Genomic DNA, 23,962 nt, shown 5'->3' on the forward strand with positions numbered 1-23,962 from the left:
AATAATTAAGCCAAGAATGTTGGAGACCGGCTCCAGCTGTGCGCGTTGTGTACGCTTGCTAGTGTGTATTCTGGTGTGTGAGTGTGTTTGGTGGTGTAGCTACGGAGGAAATTGTTGTCATGATTGTTTTCATATGTGTGTCTGTCTATTTGTAAGAATTGGCAGGCAGTGTTGCTTGTGTGTACATGCCACCAGCCGTGTTTGCTTGATGTGTGTGTGTGTGTGTGTGTGTGTGTGTGTGTGTGTGTGTGTGTGTGTGTTACTATGCAAGAGCAACTGTTTGCTTTCACATCTATGCGTGTGTGCTGGTGTGCAAAATTAGGAAAGTGAAAGCTGGGCAGAGGGTCAGGACCAGCTAATGCCTCCTTTGATTTGAACAAGGATTTCCTCCCTCCATGGAGCCTGCTTTATTAAAGGCATTACATGGCATCCTGTGACCAGGAAACTCTTGCTTCTCATCACAGGACCAATTTAAGTTCCCGCATCACCAGTCCAATACAGGAACGGAGTGGTGAGGTTCATGATGGGCGCAGCCTAGATTCCAAAGTGCCAGCAGTTTGTCTTCTGTATGTTTGGACTTGACTTTCGTGCTGGTGTGAGCTTGACTGCCGTGCACGGATGTTCACCTTCGTTTGGTGTTGTGAAATATTCATCATGATGATGAGAACAGAAATACTACGTTTTGGGCAAAGCCACTTTGATGTTAACCCGCCGTAGAGGCCGTGACTTCCGATCACAACGGTTTCTCAGTTCATCCTTGAGTCCCAGTGGACGCCCGAGTGGATGCTTGTGTCAAGATATCCCCTCACTGCGGTCTTCAGGTGTCACGTTAACCAAAATCTGACAGAATTTGACCTTTGGCCACCAAAATCTATTCAGTCCAAAGGACATTTGGGCCAAGTGTAATGGAATGTCCTCCAGGCATTCCAGAGATGTTGTGTTAACAAGAACGCTGAAGACATTGTCCTCAGCTTTTACTGCCGAGGAAACGCAGAAACAACATATTTCACAAAAATCTAGAAGACATTCTTTCAACAGACGATCTTGGTATGACGCTCACGCTGCACCACGGCTGCGTGGTTGGATCAAGGTGCTGCAGGAGATAAATAGGCTTGCTGTGTGAGTTTCCATGACATTTTCCATTCTACCTGGCAAGCTCCTGTGGTGGCTGGGCCTTATCTGGTGTAAGTAACCGAGTCAGTGAATTCTAGTCTACTGGAGACCTGTAAAAGTGTGTAAATTTGGGTTCTAGTCGTCCCAGATGCTAGCCAGTATTCCAGCTTAGCACGTGTGCCGCTCACAGGCATGTGAAGCTGCTGTGGAGGGAGGCGTTCCTTCAGTGGAACCTTTATTTTTTATACTTAAATGACATTCGACAAACTCAATAGTAAAACTGGATCTGTGGAAGATTTTTGCTCACATAATAATGAGAATTATCAAAGTCCATAAATAATAAACAGGCCTTTTTTTGGCTTCGTCACAGCAACATGAGAGAGACCCTTGAGTCAAGATCAAACAGCTTTTTATGTAAGGGTCAGAGTGGCCGAGGTTTCCTGCCAAATCAGGAGAGCGGAGTTAATTCTGGTGCTCATGCTAATCATGTTTTTGATCAGGCATCTGCCAATTGATTTAGAATGAAAGGAAGGCTATTTTTGATCAGTTTACTCTCGGGATTCTCTTGATAGGAAACATCAGAGCCACTGTTTCCATCTCAGTGGAGCCGCGTCTCTTGTGAATCTGCTGTTACATATAACTAACAATGTTAGCCATGAATAGTTACGGAGTAAGCTGTGTTTAGCTGTGTTTGTTGTCAGACACTCGATTTAGGGTCATCTCACACTTGGCATCGGATTAGCAGCTGAACTTCACAACAACACAAAACAATAGACAGGACAAAGCAGTGAATACACACGTAACTCCTGCTCTTTGCTTTTGGGCTGTCTTTCTCCTGCAGGTGTCATAGATAAATTGTCTTGCCTTGATACTGTTGTTACGGTGGGCAAAGCATGGTTATAATATCATACAATCATGAGATGCTGGTGAGTCTCAGACATTTTGTCATGACAGAACATCGAAGCTGCTGTGGAATAAAGAGGATTTATTATGTACGCCTGACAAAGTTCACTTGAAGCTCTGCAAATCAGCCTGTTCTCCTCACCTGCTGATGTTGTAAATGACAACCAATTAGCATGTTTCAGTACTTATAACTGTGTGTGTGTGTGTGTGTGTGTGTGTGTGTGTGTGTGCGCACGCGTGCACACACACACACATAGCACACGCGCACGCACGCGCGTTCATTCTTTGATTGACGCGCAGGCCAGCTTGGTTGCTTTTAAACATTTGATTGCACACATACTTCCTGTGCACAGGGTGGGGATGGAGATGTGGATCTGCTGAGTGTAAATGAGCAGAGCAGATGTTGGCCAGATGTGCCCAAGCAGGAGGTGGGGTCTGGGGTGGTGGTGGGGGGGGGGGGCGGAGGGATAAAGAGTGAAGAAAATAAAGAGAGATCAAGCACAGATAGCAGGAGAGTCTCACCATCCACACACTGACAGCTTTGTTCACCTCCGCTCAGGAGTAAAGAGTAACCCTCCCTCCTCCTGCCTCAAAACACACACACACACACACACACACACACACACACACACACACACACACACACACACACTCTCTCACACTTACACACAATCCTCCTCTGCCCCCCACCCCCTTTCTCTTTGAAGTAAGGGCAGCATGCAGGAAGCAAGCCGGAATCGATTGCTCCATGCATTAGGCCAGGAATGTGTGACACCCTCCTCCTCTTCCTCCTCCTCATCCTTCCTGTCCCATCCTCCTGACACATCCCTCATTTACCCCCCCCCCCCTCGAATTACCATTCACCACCTGCCCCCCTCCACCTTTCACACACCAGTACCACTATTTTGTCTGAAAGCCCAACTTTGCTTCATGTGCATGTTGCTGTTGAGGAGTCTCGGCACTGATCTGACTGGTCCTGGTGCTGCTTGGTGCAACATCTGAGTTGCAGGGAGGTAACTCCTAATTACAGCGAGTCAGCTGAGGTGAGGTGAGGACTGCCAGCTATTAAAAAAGTCAGCTCAGCTTCTAACACCCGTAGTTCCTCCCCTGTATTCTGGTTCACGCGGATCAGGTCCAGGATCTTGACTTGTCCAGACGCCAGAGGTAGTTTTGTTGGCCAAAGTTTTGAAGTGCTTTACTCCAGCTGTTTATCTGATTCTGAAATCACAATATCTTGAAATTTTATACTGTTGGTCAAAAGCAAATGTTATACTTAAGTTGTGTCAAGTCAGGCAAAGACCCTTTTTTAGTGTCTTTTGATTGAGCGATGCTACACAGCCTATTTAGTTCACTGTGCTAAGCTAACTCGCCGTCAGCGGGCCTCCGCAGGTCTCAGCTCCCTGATGCAGCTCAGAGGAGGGGAAGCACAGCAACCATATTTCCATGTTCCCAAGTTTGCGTGTTGTTTTAACATTTTGAGTCGACAGCGCTGTTTATTTCTCCCGCTGAGGACAACCTGACATGCATCTCTAAATACATTTTAAACAGACAATTATTCTGCCCTTTCCCAGTGCAGTGGGATGCAATTAAATATGATAAGAAGCTCTAAAAGGTTTTATTTTAATGTTTGTTCAGTCTGACTGAAGGAGTCGGTGTTGAGGCAGAGATGAAGAGAGCAGAAGCGATAACAGCGAGAAGCAGCACCAGCAGTTCCGTGATCCCAAGCATCGATCGTCCGCGTGTCGTCTCAAGAGGTCTTACTCCATACGGATTTACCCACATTTCACCCCGCAGGCTGTCTGGAGGGATGGCGCCGCGTCTTACACGCCAGTCAAGGCACATCTCCATGCACGGTGGGATTTTTACATCCCTTATAATTGACGTCGCTCAACAAAGTGACAACGATTCGCATTCTCTCGTAGGGTTCCTCCGGCTCATGTCGAAAGTTCAGGTGCATGTACGAACCGCCGTTTTGTATGTGTCACACAAATTTTCAATCCAACTTTTGTCTGCCTGGAGAAATGACAGAAGAAAAATGTGTCCTTGGTTAAATAGAGCATAATGTTCTTTTTTTCCATACTCTGTTCAGTAGAAGAGGGTCAGGTAAAATTGATTCAGATTTAGTCTCTGTTGCTTGCTGACAGAGTGCTTGAGCCTTTTGAACTCCTCTATTGCCATCAAGTTAGTTTTGTAAAGTCTGTCGTTCAGTCAGTCATACAGCAACGTGATTCATCCTCCGCCTCCTTTAGTCTCCCAAGTTAGAATAGACGCAAGGCCTCCTCCGCCGGCAGAGAATGAGACAGGAGGGATGCTGGATAACCCAAAGAGAGGAGAAAAGGTGCATGTTGCCACTGTGAGATCACCCAGTGCTTTGTCCAACCCAGTTTTTGGTCCAAAATGTGACATTTTGGATGAGAGGGTGGTGTTGAGGGCTGTGTCTGACTGGGGGTCAGAGGGCACCCAGTGTATCCAGGAGTCCGGAGTTAAATGTGATATGAATTGGAAAGCTAGATGTAAGGTAGACGAGGGTGAAACATAATCTGTTGTGAGACAACACCGTCAACAACTGAGACAGGGTGAACCGTGCTCATTTGGTGTTCACCTCAGTGCCAAACGGCGCTGCAGCTGGTTGGTACTGGTGTCTACAGCAGGGCCCAGCCAGGCGGTTCCCCTCACAGCCAGAGGGAAGGTGGTTGAGACTCCCACGCTTTTGGTTCCTTTTTCCAAACAACCCCATTAACACTCGATGACATTTTCAGTTTGAAACATTTCCATGTGCAGTTAAGTGCAGGAAGCACACTCGTTCACACCATTTTCCTCCAAATGATTGTTATTTCTTGGTATTTCTTTGTGTCCTGTTCATGCGGCCCACTCTGGGTGCCTTCAGAGGAGTCTTATTTTGATCATGGTTCTATTAAATGGCCGGGTGTCTCAACCGATAATTTGATTTGCTGTGGTCTTTATGTGGGATGTAATGTATTTAATGTGGGCAAAATTAATGGCAGACCTTAGTGCAGCACTTAATGTCAAAGAAAGCCCCCGCACACATGTGCGAGAGCACAATGCGCTGTAGTCAAGCAGCTGAAGTCTTTTCTGTCTCCTCATCTCCAGCTCTTATGTGGTCAGACCCACTTGTCGCCCACACATGCCTCCACCAACAGCCACCACTCCAGTAATGTGCCGGAGCGTCACATTGCCAGTTCAGGAGTAGAAGGATGGATGGGGGAAGAAAGCGCCGGGGGGGCGGCTTCTACTGCGAGAGGAGGAAGACGATGGGGAGAGGAAGAGTCAAGAGGGCAGACTGAACCACTTAATGTTTCCTCCAGTCACCCACCGGGTCTAAACTCGACCCTGCAGCACATCGTTCAGCAGCTGGATATTCTCACTCAGGTCAGTTATCGGTCGAATCACGATGCTGACGGTTCATGACGGTAAATGAGAAGAGTGTGGCAACCAGAACTGTGACAAGCAGTCCAGCCGCGTAGTTTCTGTCCGTACTTGGTGTTTCTGTGAGGCCGTCAAACAAAAGTTTAAAACCCAGAGAGCAGCAGAAGTAGGTTTCATGGTTTTAACGGCCCTCTTTTTCACAAGTGTCACGAACGGTTAAACATGCATCAAAGATCAGTTTGGTTACGGGTGAGGGCATCCCGCAGGATCGCAGAGCTGATCTGGAGTCGGATCCCATTCTGATCTGAACAGACAATCTGCTGAGTGATCCTGTCGCGGGATGTTTTGCAGACTTATTGCTCCTGACTGGAGTCTCCAAATCCCACATATCAAAGATGTTTGATATTTATCACTGTAAAACCTGAAGTGTGAAGGGTCAGCGATGCAATATTGAGCAGGAAGCCACAGTCGCCGCCGAGAGTGAGCTGATCTCCAACTCACCTCCGGCTCCGCTCCAGCGTACATCCGCCAAACTCCCCCCGTCTCTTTCAGGCATGCCTTCATCCACGTTTCATCCTTATTTTTCTGCTTTTCTATACAAAACGAGGCACACAGAGGTGCTGCTTTTTCACCAGACTGTATTCTGTCTTTAGGGCTAAAATTTGATGCATCCAAAGAACCCAAAGCCTCCGATGATATTTCTCTCTGATTTATTTTGACTTTGTCGTATACCCGTCCTTCCCGTCTTCACCCACGCAGACGGTTTCAGTGCTGGAGGAGCGTCTGACGCTGACTGAGGACAAGCTGAAGGAGTGTCTCTTCCACCAGTCCCAGATCCTCAGCGACATACAAGCGTCGAGAGGGAGGTGGTGGACGGAGAGCGAGGAGACGGATGGACCGCCTGCACATTTCTCTTGAGGACGACCTCGCCCTCAGACTGAAGCACAAACTCGCCGTCTGAATTGTTCTGCTTAACTCGAGACTCCAACTGTCCACTCTGGTGGTCTTTCTCAGGGGTCAGTGGTTTAATCAGGTTCTGTGTGGGGTGGAATACATCATTGTGTGTGTGTGTGTGTGTGTGTTTTTACTCATGTTGGGGGGGGGGGGGTAATCTGATTACACCGTCACAGCGTTGGGGCTGTCCTCCATTTTGGGGGAAAAAAACAAGTTCCCATGATGTCAATCATTACTTTTTAGGGTGAATACTTTGTTTAAGACCAAGGTAAGTTTAGGGGCAGTTCTAAGTCCTCTAGAGTGATGAAAAGGTGTGTGTCTGTGTGTGTGTTTGCGTGCGTCTGGCGCGCGCACTCACCTCTTAAGGAAGTCCAGCTGTGCAGCCGAGCACAGAACATTCCGTCTCTTTCTCTCTCCCTTCTTCAGCGTTAGTTTGATATGGATGTTAACGTGCGACCAGCGCAGCTGCAGCGATGGAAGCAGGTGGTGCTCGTCAGCTGGAGGAGCTGTGTGTGTTCATAAGTTGATACTTGTGTGTTAGCAGTGGGTTTGTTCTGCTCTTGGATGTTCCCTAAAATCTTCATCTGATTGTATGCACAAAAGCAGTGCTACGCGTTGCCTCAAACACAGCCTCTCATGTCTATGTAATTTATATGAATAAATTATACATTTTACTGACGCCACGATTGTCCCTCCCTTTTGCCTTTGGTGTAGTTTCTACAGGTGAGTCTGGAACACCTGAGCTCAGTCTCAGATCAAATGAGTCCATCAGATGAGGACCACGTATTTATGAATAGTCAGAAACCTGACCTCCCTTTTGAAACGTACAATTTCGGTTTCCAGCTGCAAGTTTTACTGCGAAAGTTGCTCAGCCTCAAATGAGCTGTAACTCCAACCAAAGCCACGATCTCCCTCCTCGCCCTGACCAGAGCATCGACGCATCATAAAACATTATTGTTGCTCTGACTGTGACACGTTAAGTCTTCGTTTGTAAGCGTACACGCGCTGATGCAACGGCAGCGCCCATTCAAAGTGCCCTGCACATCATGTGGAGCGGCCACAGACCCCACTTTCCTCTGCGTGGACGCGTTTCAGCCAGCAGGCCTGCAGCCTCAGAATTTTGGGGAAAGAAAACAAGGTTTGAGATGGCGAACAACCAAAGACACACCGCGTTTGTTAGCTTGCTAGCTAGCTAGCATATCTTTTCTTCAACATATCTTGTGTTTATGTAAACTTGCATCGTAATCCGTTTGACAGAAGGAAAAAAATCCTAGATTTTGATATAAAAATATTTTTTGGGGGGGTCTTTTTTTCCCCACCACAATATTTGACGTAGCGCTTTTAGGGAACGCCTGGCGGGCGGTGGTGTACCAGCTTCTATGACACACCATTGAAACAATCAGAACAATGAACAGACTTGGAAGCCAAAACCTCGGCTGCCAGCAGCAGCGTCTGTGCCGACCTCTCCAGGAGTGGCGTCCGTGGACGCCGATTGGCCAAACCACTTGTGGTGCAGACACAAGCACGTAACCTTCGAGATGAACGCTTTCTTTATGGGACCTCGCAACTGATGAGGTAAGAACCACGTGGGACTGAATTGTCATAAAGGCATTGTTGGTCTCAGCAGGACCCTTGAGTCCACATGCTGGAGAGTAAATCTATGAGACGCTGAATCAGAAATCTGAAGTTTTAAAGGCTCATAAATACGTTCTATTCGATGTTCTTTAGAACAGTTTCTGATCATTTTGGATGGAACAGCGCAGTGATGTCATTGCAATGATTGCTTCCTGTCTGGAGGGAATGTTCTTTTCTTCAGGCTGGCCGCTCTTGTCATTTGGAACAGCTTGTACATGAGATACGTGCCGCTTGTCTCTGCCAGTTACTGTGAAATGTTATGGCTTACGCTCACCCAGCGTGGAGACTTGAGTTGTTGATGTTTTTCCAGGGGCGGAGATGTGGCGAGCAATGTGGCCTGGTTGGGAGGAAGCAGTAAAAAAGCCACACAAAGGGGGAGCTCTCCGCTGACTGCTGTTTGCACTCCCCACCACATCCTTCACTTCCTCTCCATCTTCACTGGTTTTCCTCCTCCAGCATCTTTTTCACTCCTCCAGTTACTCGTTGAAGACACAGAGACGGGAGGTCTGTTTCGCCCTCAGCAGAGGCTGACGGAGGAGTGGAGGGCCCGATGTTTCAGCCACACTGAGGTGAAGTAGAAAAGTGAAACCACGAGTCTGACTGACATCCGTGTTCGTCTTCTTCTGTCTTGATACTTAAACACAGTTCTTATATTTCTCATCATTTTCAGGTGTAGGTTTTAGTATAAATCCTTATTGCATCATTACAACATGTGATTTTATTTCAATTCCATCCCTCCATGTTCTCCCTCTCCTCCTGTTGAGGGTGGTGGGGGTGGAGCCTATCCCAGCAGCCTTCCCCCTGGACAGGTCACCAGTCCATGGCAGGGCCAACACATAGAGACAGACAACCACTGGCTCTCCCAGCCACGCCTACGGTCAATTTAGAGTCTGGATTAATTACAATAATACGAATTTATGAAATAATATTTTCTGAACAATGTCAACTGTGAGATGTAAGAAAAGAGCGTAGCAGCACACACACACACACACACACACACACACACACACACACACACACACGTTGAGGCGCAGGTGTTAGCATGTTCTTATCTTGTTCAAACACAAAAAGTTTGTGCTGCTTAACAACTCCACAGGAAACTAGAGAGGGAAATGTGTGTGTGTGTTACACCCAAAACACACCCGTCTTTAATTAGAGCCCAACTGTGCTGGGTTTTGTTCCTGGATATTCATTGTTCCACTGATCTGAGTGGATGAGACATGACCCAACGGTACTTGTGTGGTGCTCCTCAGCCAGAGGGTTCTAGATCCCTGAAATGTTCCTCGAAGTCTTGAGGTCTTAAGAAAAATGGAGATTTTTGACTTTTCTGGGCGAGAGTCAGCTGATCGAACTTCCTCTGCTGCTGTGACACCCTTTTAAGCAAATAAGTGAGTTTTATTTCACATGAAATTCCGCATCGTGAAACCAAAGGCCGTATTTCCATTGTTTATTTAAACTGATTGTAGGTTGAAATGTGAGCAAACTGACGGAGGAGTTTCTTCCCCCACGAAGGTCCAAACCCTAACGAGCTGCCCTGAAGGAGTGCACGCACAACTACACACAAACGCACACAGCTGGGAGACGTTGGCGGCCGCCAGCAGGAGACGGACTCACAAGCAAAGAGTTAATGAACAATTTCCAACTTCACCTCCGCTTCCATCTTATTAACTCCACACAGGCCGCGTTTTACTGAGCGCACTCCCGCACAGTGGAGAGCCTGGTGTGTGTGTGTGTGTGTGTGTGTGTGTGTGTGTGTGTGTGTGTGTGTGTGTGTGTGTGTGTGTGTGGAGTGAATTGTGAACATGATCTCATAACTCCTACATAGTTTCCTGGGGGAGGGGCTCTTGTTGATCTTTGGGTGTGTGTGTGTGTGTGTGTGTGTGTGTGTGTGTGCTCGTATTTGTTTGTCCGTGGATTTATAGGCTGAGGAAACAGATGTGGAAGCAATGTTCTGGTGTCTGGTCCTGGTTCTATGGAACGGTTCCACCAAGACGTCGACATCAGTTTTCTTTTTTGGCTTTTCTTGATTATTTCAGGGATCAGTTGATCTGAATAACAAAGCAAACATCTGTTTCAGACTTTTTCCTCCAGACTTGCACAGTTTTATTGTTCCCACCCAATAAAAAAAAAAAAAACAGGAACCAGAGTTTGAATTTTTGCCTTTTGGAATTTCTCTCATAAGTTCACAGCTTGTTTTTCTACCTGCTGCTGTGTTGTGCAAACACAGAACATGACGACAACCCAGCGTTCCTTCGGTGTTTATTACATCCGGCTTACTTCCGGTTGCCACCAGTTGGCGCTATTACTAATCCATCCCCAAAATGTAATGTAAATCCCTCCACCAAGTTTGGTGAAAATCAGCCCGAGCGTCTCTGCGTGCTCCTGCTGACGGCCAGAGAAACGCCACCAAAACATCTCCTCCTTGCCAGGGGAAATCTGACCCGTTCTCCTCAGCTCTCCGGGCCACCCTACGTTACAGACGGATGGAATTTTGTTTGCGGTGCTCAACATTAAAAACTGGTTTCATATTTTCCAGACGTCACTTCCCAGAAACACCATCCCTGTTAGTCTGGTCAACCCACAGAACCCCCAATAGTTTTGATTTGACGACTTCCTGCAAAAAAAAAAGGAGAAATTTACAGAGATGAAACCATCAGCAATGGAAACTGCAGGCGGTGAGGGCTGTAATTTGGGTTTTAATCATGTTTTTAGTGGCTTTATCAGTTTTAGTGACCTCTGGGTGTCTGAAGAGTGGCAGTGAAGCTTAACAAGCCAGAAATTCTGCCTCCTCCTTCGTAAAAAATATACATTTGGTCCCTAGAAATGTCGTTACAGCCCACCCCTCACACCACGAAGCCGTCCCACAGCAGCCACTGAAACTCTATCTAGAGCTCCCGAGTCATTCACCAGGCCCTCTTCTCCTCCTCCTCCTCCTCCTCCTCTCTTTTCTGGGGCTTCCTGTCAAGAAAAACAGGAGGATTATCTTTTAGGAAATTCCACCTTAACCTCCTTCAGGGAATGAGGCAATAAACCAGGACAAAGGAGGAGAGGAGGACCCCGCACCCACGCCTATAGAGTTACAGGCAGTGTGTCCCTCAAGCAGGATACGGCCTGAACAGTAATTGATTGTAGTGGATCTGGCGTGCTCGCCTGTCCACAGCACAGCGACACCTGTTCAAATAGGTGCAGAGGGAGAGCGGGTCAACAGTGGAGTCTGCACGCCGCTCAACTGCTCTGTTTGTTTTTAATGCTTCCGTTTAACTTCCCCTCAGCTGGAAAAAAAAAAAAAAAACGCCGCCTGTTTGCCAGAAGGATTTAACAACCTGCTCCCATCGCCTCGCTCATAAAAACACAACAACAACAAAACCCCCACAGAGCAGGTTTTCACTCTTACATGGCCGGCAGTCGAGGTCTCACTGCAGAGCTGGCAGAATGAATGCACGGTTCCTTTGGGTGACAAATTTAACAGTTTCAAGGCTTTATGATTTGCATCGGGAGCTGACACGCTGCATGAAGGGAGGCGGTGAAAGAATGCGTGACTGACAGTGGCCCACCGTAACCGGCGCGCGGCATCCAGACGAGCGCCGGGACTCATTTTAAACTGAGCTCACATGTACTTGAAGAACCATGGGAGCTCAAACTGCTGCAGGCCGAGGACATGTTTCAAGACCTATTTTGACTGCAAACATGGAGTACATTTACATTTGACCAGAGTGTCTCAACACTTCCGACAAGACGGAATCAGTCATGGCGTGACTGATTGACTGGAGGAGAGCTCATCTTAAAGCCCACAGGAGCAGGGAACAGCAGCATATTAGCATACTGCTAACTGATCCAGGATCAGGCCTGATGGGATGATAAATTAATAGATAAATAAAAGATCACCTTTCCCCATTAATGCCTCGGGTTTCCTAAGACAGGAAACAGTAACGTGTTTTTTTTTTTCACCCAAAAATTTCAACTATTCTTCTCTGTCATTCGCAAGAAAGTTCATTCTCTTGGTTTGTGCTGCCGAGGCTTCACACTTCTACGTGCTGTACTTGTGCGTGGTGAACACTGGACTAGGATTGGCTCGTACGTATTTGTGATGTCACAAATCTTGCTCGTAGTCCCGCCTCCAAAATAATAAACGAGATTCCAAAGTTACAAAGTGAAAACAGCGCTCTCGCCTCATCCATGGTTCTGCACACTGAAGCTCAAACCTTCAACCCTCGGAACAAGAAGAAGAAGAAGAACACATTTTTTGACAGCAGGGGGACAAATTTCAAGTACAAATATACATTTTTATGTTTTTCTACTAGGTTAAAGCCTGAACAGTGGTCCAGTGAACGTGATCCACCTAAATATCAGGATTCTGCCCTTCTGAAACCACAGCCGTCACATCAGGCTGGTCATGGAACAACTTCATGTCCTACATTTCCATCTTATAATTAAAACAGCGATGCAAAGACACTCAGCAGGAGGGAAGCTTGTTGTTTTGTTGTTTTTTTCTGGGGTCCTGAGCAGCAGCAGCAGCAGCGTAGCAGCAGCAGCGTAGCAGCAGCAGCAGCGTAGTAGCAGCAGCAGCAGCAGCAGCAGCAGCAGCAGCAGCAGCAGCAGCAGCAGCGTAGCAGCAGCAGCAGCAGCAGCGTAGCAGCAGCAGCAGCAGCAGCGTAGCAGCAGCAGCAGCGTAGCAGCAGCAGCAGCAGCGTAGCAGCAGCAGCAGCGTAGTAGCAGCAGCAGCAGCAGCAGCAGCAGCGTAGCAGCAGCAGCAGTGTAGCAGCAGCAGCAGCAGCAGCGTAGCAGCAGCAGCAGCGTAGCAGCAGCAGCAGCAGCGTAGCAGCAGCAGCAGCAGCGTAGCAGCAGCAGCAGCAGCAGCGTAGCAGCAGCAGCGTAGCAGCAGCAGCGTAGCAGCAGCAGCAGCAGCAGCGTAGCAGCAGCAGCAGCAGCAACAGCAGCAGCAGCGCAGCAGCAGCAGCGTAGCATGCAGGGGCTAAGTTACAGGCTGGTTGCAGCTTAAACACTCATGGCCTGTTTTTTCAAGACTTAGCGTGTTGAAAGCTTATCTCCGGTGGAAAGGAGGGAGCGGTGGATGGAAAAAAAAGTGAGGGGGAAAGAGGGAGGAAGCACAGGGAGAAAAAAAAAGAAAAAAGCTGACTCCGGCACAGGCAAGGTTCAAAGGGACCTCCGCTCCTGCATGATCTGTTTGTTGTCATTTGATCCCTGAGTTGATTTTCTACCCCTCTCTTTCTCTTGCTGCCTTCCTGTTCCTCTCTCTCTCTCTCTCTCTCTCTCTCTGTCTCTCTCTCTCACAGGATGCATGCAGCGGGATGCATGTCCACAAGGCCTCTGACAACAGGTTTAGCCTGTTCTCGTCCCTTTGTGAGCCAATAAAATACTATTTGTTTGTCCTCCAACTTCCTGTATCCTGTACACGCAGTGGACCGGGCTCCAAATAGTCTCACTTCCATGACATGTATGTGGCTAATGATCATAAACAATGTAGCCTCAAATAAGCCAGAGTGCTTTTCTCTGAGGCGCTGCTGCTGCTGCTGCAACAGCCATTTTCTAGGAAAAAGAAACCACACGACTGAATTCCTTTAAGTACCGGATGCCTTTGCCTCACTTGAGTAGCTTTGTTAAAGATATTTACATAACGCCGGCAGTTTTAGCAGCTGACATAACTGCTACAGACTTACTGGCTCCTGAGGGGAAACCGTCATCTTAAAGCTAGTTTGTTATGCACCTACTTAACAATACAGGCCGCAACTGTTTCAGCTGCTACGTCGAAACCCGATCGTGTAAAACACACGATGACGTGTAAAAAAAACAACAGATTCACTGAAGGTCCCCAAAACCTGCCCACTGCTACGAGCAGCTCGGGATTTAAAAAAAAAATTGGTCGCTCGGCTTTTTCAGCAGTTTGATCAGGTTTTAAAAAATGAAAAAAAAGAGTTATGTAAAGTGGAAACAGGGTCTCAGATCCGGTCGTTAGCTGATCCCGCTGGTTAATGTAAGCTGAAGCTCTGGTTAGGACTTTCAGGCAGCTGTTGTGTAGCGCAGCATTAGCCAGAGAGGCTAACTGACCCAATCAAACGAAGAGCTGGGTAAGTCAGCTGACCCAAACTCTGCCAGTGAGAACTTGTGGTTCTCCGTCTGAGCCCCGTCTCCACCGACTTCTCAGACAACAAACGACTGGTACTGAAACAACGCCGAGCTGCCAGCTCGTCTCTGTGTTCTGCTCTCTTTCTTATCTGGTTCCTTTTTCTCTGGAATAAGAGACAAAACGTGGGAACCGGCCACCTCCAATCCTCTGATAAGGAAGCCGCAGACTTCCCGGCATCCTGGCCTGCTATTGGTCCGGGGCTATATAGGTCGAAGGTCGTTTGAAGGGATCACACATCCTTCCTGCCTGGCGGTGCACCACCCAGTATGGTGAGTCTGACTCCCGTTGTGGTCCTTCGCTCTGTGTGGAGAGAGAGAGAGAGAGAGAGAGAGAGAGAGAGAGAGAGAGAGAGAGAGGATGTTGTCTCCATCATTTCAGAGCAGATGAAGTTCCCTCTGAGGCAGGAGGTTTCATCCCTGGTGGATTGTGAGGAACAGATTTCCGGGGGGGGGGGGCATCTGTGTTGTGGGTGGCATCTCTGACTGGTATATCTGTTTTACTCTTCACACACACTCACAGTACCCAATACACACGCAGACAGTACTACAGAACTACTTCCTGCTGGTTCATCAACAAAATCTGCCACATTTCTCAGCCTCGGCGTGTGGGAACGATCCTTCGTCGTCAAGTCAAGTCTTTTTCTTATGATTGTCGTCATGATATCAGACTCATGTCACTAAAACTGCACCGACATTTGATGACAAGTACAATGTGTGAAATACAACAATACATTGCACAGAAATGCAACTGCAGTTGCCACAGTAAAGTCCTTGAGACGCCACCTCTTCCTCTCCCTCGCAAAACCTTCCACCAAACGAAAACGAAAAAAAGGAAGAAGCCGAATCCTGCCAGGTTCGTTTGAATGATTCGCAGTCGAGTTCCTTCTGTCGGCGGAATCAACAAAACCTAATATGCGGTCGTCGCAGGAAGACTTTACTGTCAGGGGTTATAAAAAAAAGAGACTTTGTATCATTAAAAACCTGAGAAAACGCTGGAAACCAAGAGACCTGATGATGATTTCTGATCACGAATTAGTAAATGAGTCAACACCACCCGACGTTTCTGGGACTTAAAGGACAGATAAATGAACAGCAAAGAGGTGCTCATGGAGGATGGACCTGATACCTCCTTACAAGGGACAGACAACCATCCTTTTTTGTTTTATACCGCTTATCTGTTGGGGGGGAGTCTGTCGCAGGGCCACAGATGTGATAAGGAGCTTAGACTTACGGGTAAACAAGCCGAAAACGCAATGCATGCTGGTAGATGTAGGAACTGCCAGGCAGAGATTTAAAAGAAGCAGATTTCTCCTTCAGTCGGACCCTGGCTGGCTGGTGATATGATGAACCATTGTTTGTGTGACTCCAAAGCCCCCCCCCCCCCCCAGTCTTCAGCTGGGTGATTGACAGACCGCCTAACAGATCCTGAGAGTCTGACACTCTTCATGTGAGTAAGTGTGTCACTGGGATCATCTCTGTTCCTCTGCTTTCTCTCCCCCCACCTCCGAGCGTCCATGTGTCTGCTCAGTCATGTGTTTGGCTCCAAACTCCATGACGATCCTCTCACAGTTAATAGTTTTTCTCTAAGCCTGCTGTCACAGCCGGGCCCTCCGCGGTTCTTTCTGTGGAGTGAGGATGGCAGGGGATCACTCGTCCAGGTCACCGTCGGTTTATCTCCACACATTCCTGCCTTCACCTGCACGCCGGCCGGTCCTGGCGACTTAATCAGTGCGTCAAACCGGAGATAACAAGACGCAACGTGGAATAAGGGGCCGTGTCTCTCCTTCAAATTCGAAAGGTGCTTTCGTTTTTTGTTTTTGTTTTCGTGATGCAGGGTCGATCTCTCCAGTTGATCAACTGGAGACACACGTTCAAGAGAAGGAAAAATATAAATAAAGACGACTAATCAAGGAATAAAAAAAAACAACAAGTTAACTAAACGGCAGGGAAAAGAAGTTAACGGAGACACACTCGTAATAGTGGAGGTGAAAACAACTCAACCTGGAGCAGATTCTCAATTCTAAATCTGAAATTACAAATAAAAGGACTTGAAATTTCAGATGTTTAGTTGCAAAACACCAAGAGTGAGTGAGCGGAGTCGTCAGGGTCGGTGCGTGGCGCTGGGGCCACGTCCTCTGACTCCTGGCTGCAGTGGTGGAGAGTTCTGAATGGACGCTGCTGCTCAGTCGGTCCATTCTAGTACTTTCACCACCGCGCTAAGCCCAAGTCCTCTATTCAGCATTTTTTTGGACCTCTGGGCCAGCTCCCACAATGCACCTCTGCTATCGCCCACGCCCCTGACTGTAGAATCTCCTGCCCTGATCCCTTCTTTCTTTTTGTCCTCCCTCATCCCTCCATCCTCTTTGCCTTCTCTGATCGGATTGATGGGATTCCTGACCGCGGTCACCTGACTGTGAACTGCTTTCACCGTTGTTGTCTCCTCTCCACTGTCAACACTCATATTTGCCTCCCGTCCTCCTATCACACTCTTAAACCGGGTTGTGTGGGACTGAAAGGACGAGCTGGACCAGAACTTTGTTGTTCAAGTAAACGTCATCCCCTCACAAATCATCGCCGCCTGAGTCGTTACACACGATGACGAATCTGTTTTCTTGAGAGGAGCTTGGTCTCATTTCATGTCAGTTTGCTAGCTGAGATGAAGCACAGCCGCCCGTCGCGTCCACCGATAAGGGAAGTTATTATGATGGGTGTGTGTCGCCCACCCAGGAGTACATGATATCTCCCCCTGCTCGTCCTCGAAAAGAGAGAAAGATCGGAAAGGGAAACAAAAAGGAGAATGAAAGAATCCAAGGGGGTGTGAAGCTTGAAACTCAAAATTACAGCGAGATGAAGCCAGAGCTGGATTTTACTTCCCAAAGAAAACGCCGCCTCCAGAAAATACGGCTTTGAGTCCAGAAACACGCAGGAGTGCGCGCGCACACACAGCCCACCGGAATTTCTCTCTCTCCGCTTTAACCTGATGCAAAATGACACCATTTCGTGCTCAGGGGGAAAGATTTTAATAAGCCAGGCTTTGGTGTCACCGCCACAGCTTGCCTCTTCCCGTAACCCAATGGTTTGTTGACCTTTCCAGTGAATGTCAGGACAGCGGAGTCACTCCCCATCTTCTGTTGTAACCTGGAAAATATTCTCTTCCCCAAACAGCCTCATCTTCTCGCCACATCAGAGTCCCTAAAGATGCTAAAATTAGATAGAGAGCCACGGCACGCTCCTGGCGGATCGCCTGTGGTGGAGTGGTAGCAACCATTACAACCAGCAGGGGAGTGAGTATTTCGTCACACAGTTGATTAGAAAGGCCTGATATCAGTCTGCTGTGGCTCCACGCCAAAAGAAATCAGATTTGATTTTCCTTCACTGGTGAAGGGACTGACTTATCGACCTGCGCGTCATTTATGGCGAGGTGCAGGGACCGGTCCTAAAACCCCGAAATAAGTTTGCATTTTTCACCGTCCAAATGTTGTTGTTTTCTTGGTTGGGTTTTCGGCGAAATCCCAGAAGTGAAGTCTGCCGCTACAAATGCCCGATCACCTCCAATAATAAATACAAGCCTCTCATCTGGAGCCCCCAGGTCACACCCACCCCTCCACCTCTCATCCCAGGTTCCAGCCCTATCTTCCTTCTTCTCCGTAATCATCCCTTCATTCCTTGAATCAGGAGAGGAAACACTTCTGGCCTCCTCCTCCTCTCCACCCCCCCCCCCCCAAACCAACTGTCCCTCCCCTTTGGCCCCTCTCACCCCTCTCCCTCGTCCGGATGTCCTAGGTCCATCTGTCAGCATGTCTATCCCCCAGACTGGGGAGAGGAGGGGAGGGAAGGAGGGAGATGACAGATGAGAAAAAGCGAGAGGAGCAGCCGAGGGCCTCAGATGAGCTGCCCAGTGCTGTCAAAGATGGCGCCGCTCTCCTCCCGCAAACAAGAAGATGAGAGTTTTTATCCTCTCAAGAAAAGGAAAGGGTCTAGTCCGCCATGGTCCAGTACAGCAGACGACCTCCGACCACTGGGGCGACTTTCATCTGGCCCACGGTGATGTACTGCTGGAGAGCCTTTGAGTGAGGAGCCGCCATCGCCTCATGTGGAGGGTGTCCTCCACCTCCTCCTCCTCCGAGACCTTGATTTCACGCATCATCAATCCTGACCTGTGTAACCCAATAGGAACCCTTTGTTCCCCGCATCAAAGAGGTCCCACCGGACCACCGATCAATCGCTGATTGATTGCGCCAAGCGGATTTCACCTGTTTTGAAAGCCGTCAATATCTGTGACCAGCAGAGAGGGGAATCCCTTCGGTCGGTTGATTGATTTGATGTGTTTGCTTCCTCTCTGATTCCCAGGACGACCCTCCTTTAACTTTCACTGCCAGAGAATCAACAGCGGCTTTTATGCCTTCAGAAACTCACCCGTTTCCAGATAGTTCTGACCTTCTGGAGATGTATTTTGCCTCGGTAACTTCTTGGGTACGATCAACATTAGCAATGAAGCACTCCCGTGTTAACTGAAGAAACTGCGTGCTTTTCGATCATGCAGAATCGTAGAAATGGCTGACGACAACCAACAGTTGCTAGCAGGCACCCTGTTTAGCAGTGGTCTACGTCTGGTTAGGTTAAGGTGAGGGAGAGACCGCGGTTTGGGTTAAAGTACAAATAAATAACTGAAAATGCCCCGCATTGCAACTAACAGCACCTGGATTTGTCAGAGACAGAAGCTGCAACGTCTGATTAAAAACTCAAGAGACTAGAAACCAAAACTATGGCTGAAAAAGTAGGGGGGAGATGAGAACTGGATTTATTTTCCCGCTGTATTTTTTCCTCATTTAAAATATTTGGTGTAGTAAAAGACGGGGGGGGGGGGGGGGGGTCATCTCCAGAGTACCAGACCACGTCTTGCTGGGAATTGCCCGCCTCTGAACAGGCTGTGACCTCGTGACCTCGCAGTCTTCCTGGAACGAGGGTCAGGCGAGATGTTGTGGCTGTGTCATGTAAAGGCGCCAGGAAAGGCAGGAAGTTAATTTTTTTCCCATCAACAAAGGGTTTCAGCACTTTTGAAGTAATCTGCAGAACTGGTTGCTCACGTGAGGCACGTCAGCAGCCGGAATAGTGAGGACAAGCGCGTTGCAGCGACCGTGTAGCCGCCGCTGTCTCCAGCTGGAGGCTCGACCGCTACCAGAGGAAGCCGGAGACCAGAACGTGACGTCAAAAACTTGTTGTGATGCTTGAAAACCAAAATATTACAGTAAAATGTTTTGTGAAATCCTGCTTTGCTTTTTCTTGCAGGCTTCACACAACATGTGGAGTTTAGTGGGATTTCATCAGTGGATTTCTTTTTCCCCTCTCTCCGAAGCCCCGCACTATAGAATTTACAATAATACAAATTTTGGTTTATGTTGTGCCTTTCAGAACACCAGATATTTACTATCTGATCACCAGTACAGTTCCTGTTAATACAAATCCCCAAAAGCACTTCATTTACTATGCAGTTCGTTCAGTTCAACCGCAACAGAGACAAATTAAATGGGCAACAAGCAGTTTTTAAACCTTTGAAAGTCTCCTTTCAGAGCTGTTGTGACAGTAATCCAGTTACTATTAATCTGCCTGACGCTAACACAGATGTCCACATTCTTTAGGCCTGTCCAGGTAAAAACACTGGCAGCTTGCGCTCTGGTGTCTCTGCACCACATCAGACGTAAATCTTGATTCGCTCTCTCCCCTCCTGGTGTGCTCCGGGAGCCTAGGCGCTCATCTCCAGCCCACATCCCTCCTGTCCCGGCAGCTTGCTGCAGCCTGCCGAATGGCCAAAGGGTCAGCCAGCGTGCAACCAGCCGTGGAGCGCTGACGTTTGATCTTCAGGGAGGCAGGGTAAGCGCTGAGCCTTCCTCGGCTGAAGTGCTTTGTGCTTAAGTGGCATTAGTGGCAGGGAGATCCTTTAAGACGCCGCAGCCACACACGAGACCTGTGGGCAGCTGGCCCTACGCAGGGCTGATGGGATTGAAGGAGCCAGGGCGTGCTGGCTACGCCGTGAGCCAGGTCGGACAGGGATATTGGACGTGAGGACCTGGCAAGACTTGCTATGCCAACATTGCCAGTTCCGGCCGGCTCTGTAGAAAAGAAGTGGATGTAGCTCCTAAACCTGCATTCCTTAGAAACACTGATCAGATTGTGACCTTTAATCCACGTGATGGTCCTTGTAGTCCGACTACGGCCCCACCCTGGTCCAAATATGGTCACATCCATTTCCACTTCCAAAAAGCGAGATGCCAAAATACTATGCTCCAAAACGAACCTTCAAAATGTCCTGGTGGATAGAATGTGGCTGGGGGACACCGGGTAGTGTCGGTACCAGAGAGGACAGGTCAGGTTCTGGTCGGATACTTGCTCAGCCAGAACACAACACAGAGGCTACGGGCTGGGTTTCAGGCTGTAAATATGAACGTGGCCTCATAAAGAATGGAGGCCACGTCACCGGGAAGGTCACGACTGCTGAATGTTGTGGCCTTTGAACGTAGTCGTCGGTGTTAATTGTGCAGATGTTGCTACAACGTGTCACGTGACTCTGATGAGATACAACAGTGCTAACATCAGAAAGATGTGTTTTCACCGCTGTGTCACTTCCTTGACTCCAGAATGCAGAAAGAGCCAGCCAGACATATTTAGCTTGAGGCTAACGGTGCTCCGTAGCCACCAGCTACCAACACCAGCAAAACATTCCGGAAACGTCAGTGTACAAACTCTCCGTGGCATCTTTCAGCATAATCCAGCTATGCCCTGTAATCCACAAACCCTTTGATTTTAAACTAACTTCAATTTAGCAACCGCCAACGCGCGTGTGCTACTTGGGTGCCCGTCACGCTCGGTGCTACCTTGAACATCTATTTTAAATCCTTGAAGGGCAAAAATACACTTTTTAGGTGGAGTGTCGCTTCAGCAGTCAGACATCCAGCCACACTGGCGGCAGGCTCAGATGTAAATGCAGCCTGTACAGACCGAGGACTCCTGTGGTGGGGGGGAGTTAGTGTGTGTGTGTGTGTGTGTGTGAGAGAGAGAGTGTGACCTTGGATACGATGACGTATGGACCACTATAACGAGCGTTGTTTATGGAGTGGAATGAGTGAGTGAGTTCACTATGAGCTCAATCAGAATGATGGCTGGATTATTTCCTCGGACTCGGAGTATACTGGTGTATGCGTGCCCATGTGGCTTCCAGCTTGTGTATGTGTGTGTGTGTGTGTGTGTGTGTGTGTGTCTCAGGGTGGTGACAGTTGGCGGCCCACGTCGCTACAGTGACAGTGCTAATCGCTGCATCTCAGGCGCTTGACGAGCGGCTGTTAAACGGTCCGTTCACTGTGGCTGTGTGTCACTGTCACGGCTGCTCAAGAGTGAGGGAACATCTGCTTTGGGCGGATTTAAACCTGTCACGTGTTCAGACTTCAACAGGTACCGCGGGTCTCTGGCGGTGCGAGTGACACGGTGGGGCTACACTGGTATGCCGGTGCAGCCTCACGCGTGGTTCAAAGACGTTTCCACCAACATTTTCATGACCGCAACTTCCCTGAATTGTCTGCTTATTTAAACCCAGAAATCACTTTCAGAATCAGTAAAAGCTGCAGGTAATAAGTGGGACTGAGGATGAATGAAGCCTGCCTGTCACTCCATGGCAGCGGGGTTTCCTCCAGCAGCAGGTTGGTCCAAACTCTACCTTCTGCCTTTGATCTCAACTCTGGAGCAGTTCAGGGAGCCCACCTCCTCCCAGCTGAGATAAATGAGCCACTCTCTCCAAAACCTCCCTCATTGTTTATCTTGAGGAGCGTGGAAGACTTGTTCAGAGTTCCTCGAGGCTCATTTCTTCCCTGCAGCTCAGTCGGTCAAAGGTTAGCCTTTGTTCCAGAGAGGATGAAGAGGAGCGGGTCCTGGTCTTCTGGACCGGCTCCAGTCGTCTGAACAATAGTGACCCACTGTGAGTGTGTGTGTGTGTGTGAGTGAGAGGTAGCCTGGGTGGTCCACAGCTACACTAGATAGGGGTTGTGAGGTCAAGTTAAACACAGTTCCGTCTGGACCCTAGAGACCAGAACCCCTCGTCAACCCGATGGCAGAGTTTGAACCCCAGCAGGGAGACGTGTCAAGGGCACCAGGCGGGTGAAGGCAACTTGGACTTGGCTTGCAACGAGACGAGGAATGCGAAGCTCGGGGTGGGGACGGGACACTGACGTTGGACAAACACACAGAGGACACGTCCCAGAGATCCTGTTGAATTTGTGGTTGATTTGAAATCAAATCTTGATCACTCAGAAGTTTTAACAGGATCCCTCTTAGGCTTTAAAACTTCACGTCATTCTGTACATGTAGGACCACATTTTTAAAAGAAAATTCAAGAGACATGCATTTATTTAACTACAGTCCCATAGAGAAGTTCTAGTCAAGATGGCGGCACATGCAGTTTCACGCGCAACAAGTAACGAGTGCCCGTGAAAGATTCACTCGACTCATCGGGTTTTTTTTCTTACAACAGTGGCGTAACAATCGCAGTTGACCCGCGAGCTCATGCGTGGTTGAAAACATGAACACGAGCAAGACACACAGATAACCCCCCAGCACCCCCCCCCCCCCCACACACACACACACACACACACCCCATCTATCTCTAATTAGAGGCCCCTCACCACAGGTCACACAACAATCACCAAATCACAAACAACCAGCCACATAATGGCCCTCATCCTGCTCGCATCCCATCATCCTGGCTCTGGGGGGGTCATTACCCAGCCTGCTCCGGGGCCTCCTTCCTTTCCCAGTGTTTACCACATTCTTCCCATACTTAAGCCATACTTGCATGGGAAGCTTCAGACCGTGCAGCGTGCACGCTTGTGTGTGTGTGTGTGTGTTACTGAAACAGCTGTCGAGGAGCACAGGGTCTTGCCTGAACTTGTGCGTCTCGTCTCATTTCCTGACGTGTGGTTGCTGTTTTTGTGAGGATGGAGGTGTGTGTGTGTGTGTGTGTGTTTGTGTGCGTCTGTGTGCATAGATGCTGTGGGTGCTCGGGGGAGGTGCTGGAATGCAACAATCTCAGGTGACATCATCTGCTATCATGCGGCTCCTGTCCATACTTGGAGGGTTCGCTCACAAGTGGACTTCTTCTTCCTCCACGTGTAAATAAACACCAACGTGGAACCTTGTGCTCCAGAACATTTCAAGTGATTTCTCTGAGGGCAGAGGGTCACCTTCTCCCAGTCTTGTGTGTGATGTCATTTGCTCGGGGGCCCTGATGGCTCCACCATGTTGCACCCCGGCGATGTAAACAAAAGCCCAGACTAATTTGTCTCACTCTTGTGATGTGGATCCGTGGCGGCGTGCTTGTTGTTTCCAGGATATCTAAACAAGTAATGGATGGGTCTGGATGAGATTTGGTGGATGAAGGTAAAGACTATCAATGCGTTATTGTGCATTACTGCATCACGTGCAGATCAAAAAGTAGATCCTGTTGGAGGCCACCAGCAGGACGTGAGTCACATTCACTGAGTCCAGGTGAAACCATCGGGAGAGGAAGGTTTGGGTTTCTGGAACTCATCTCCATCAGATTCTGGATCTGTGATTATCTTTCACAAACTGATGTAAGCGTCTGAAATGAATATTTTGGGAGACATGAAACCGCTTGAGTCGATGTCATTTTTAATCGGAGAAGTGGGTTTTCAGATCCTGGTGATGTGGACTTGGTTGGTGGTCGGAATGAAGATTTTCTGAGCGCGCGCTAATGATCCGGCGTTCGTCCTCTGTTGCCGCGCCGCTGCCTCGGTGGAGCTGCGAGCTCTCTGACTGAACT

The 23,962-nt window shown here is 48.6% G+C and overlaps 1 protein-coding gene and 1 long non-coding RNA gene across 7 annotated transcripts in view; one reads left to right on the forward strand and one right to left on the reverse strand.

The window, feature by feature from the left end:
* The window catches only part of poc1b (POC1 centriolar protein B), a 41,283-nt gene extending 31,595 nt beyond the window's left edge, over positions 1–9,688 (forward strand). For 3 of the 5 annotated variants that reach the window (XM_086209688.1, XM_086209687.1, XM_086209686.1), the window contains exons 11-12: positions 5,128–5,406; positions 6,163–6,487. In XM_086209688.1, coding sequence (XP_086065814.1) covers positions 5,128–5,406; positions 6,163–6,321 — 438 coding nt within the window. In that variant the 3' untranslated portion in view covers positions 6,322–6,487. Of the gene's footprint in view, positions 1–5,127; positions 5,407–6,162; positions 6,488–8,302 lie in introns of those variants that run through there. The other 2 variants (XR_015117228.1, XR_015117229.1) reach the window with 2 other exon arrangements.
* A 417-nt stretch (positions 9,689–10,105) lies between these two features.
* Positions 10,106–18,660, reverse strand: LOC147259353 (uncharacterized). 2 transcript variants are annotated; one of them, XR_015117236.1, is made up of 3 exons: positions 18,553–18,660; positions 14,275–14,437; positions 10,106–10,950 (listed from the first exon to the last, which is right to left on the reverse strand). It is a non-coding gene; the product is annotated as an uncharacterized LOC147259353 (long non-coding RNA). The 2 variants fall into 2 exon arrangements; XR_015117237.1 differs by lacking the exon at positions 18,553–18,660 and adding an exon at positions 18,390–18,497.
* Positions 18,661–23,962: the final 5,302 nt, after the last annotated feature.

Source organism: Aulostomus chinensis, chromosome 7 (assembly GCF_037954235.1).
Source record: "Aulostomus chinensis isolate RoL2024-O1b breed Wild chromosome 7, RoL_Achi_v1.0, whole genome shotgun sequence".
NCBI classification, from domain to species: domain Eukaryota; kingdom Metazoa; phylum Chordata; class Actinopteri; order Syngnathiformes; family Aulostomidae; genus Aulostomus; species Aulostomus chinensis.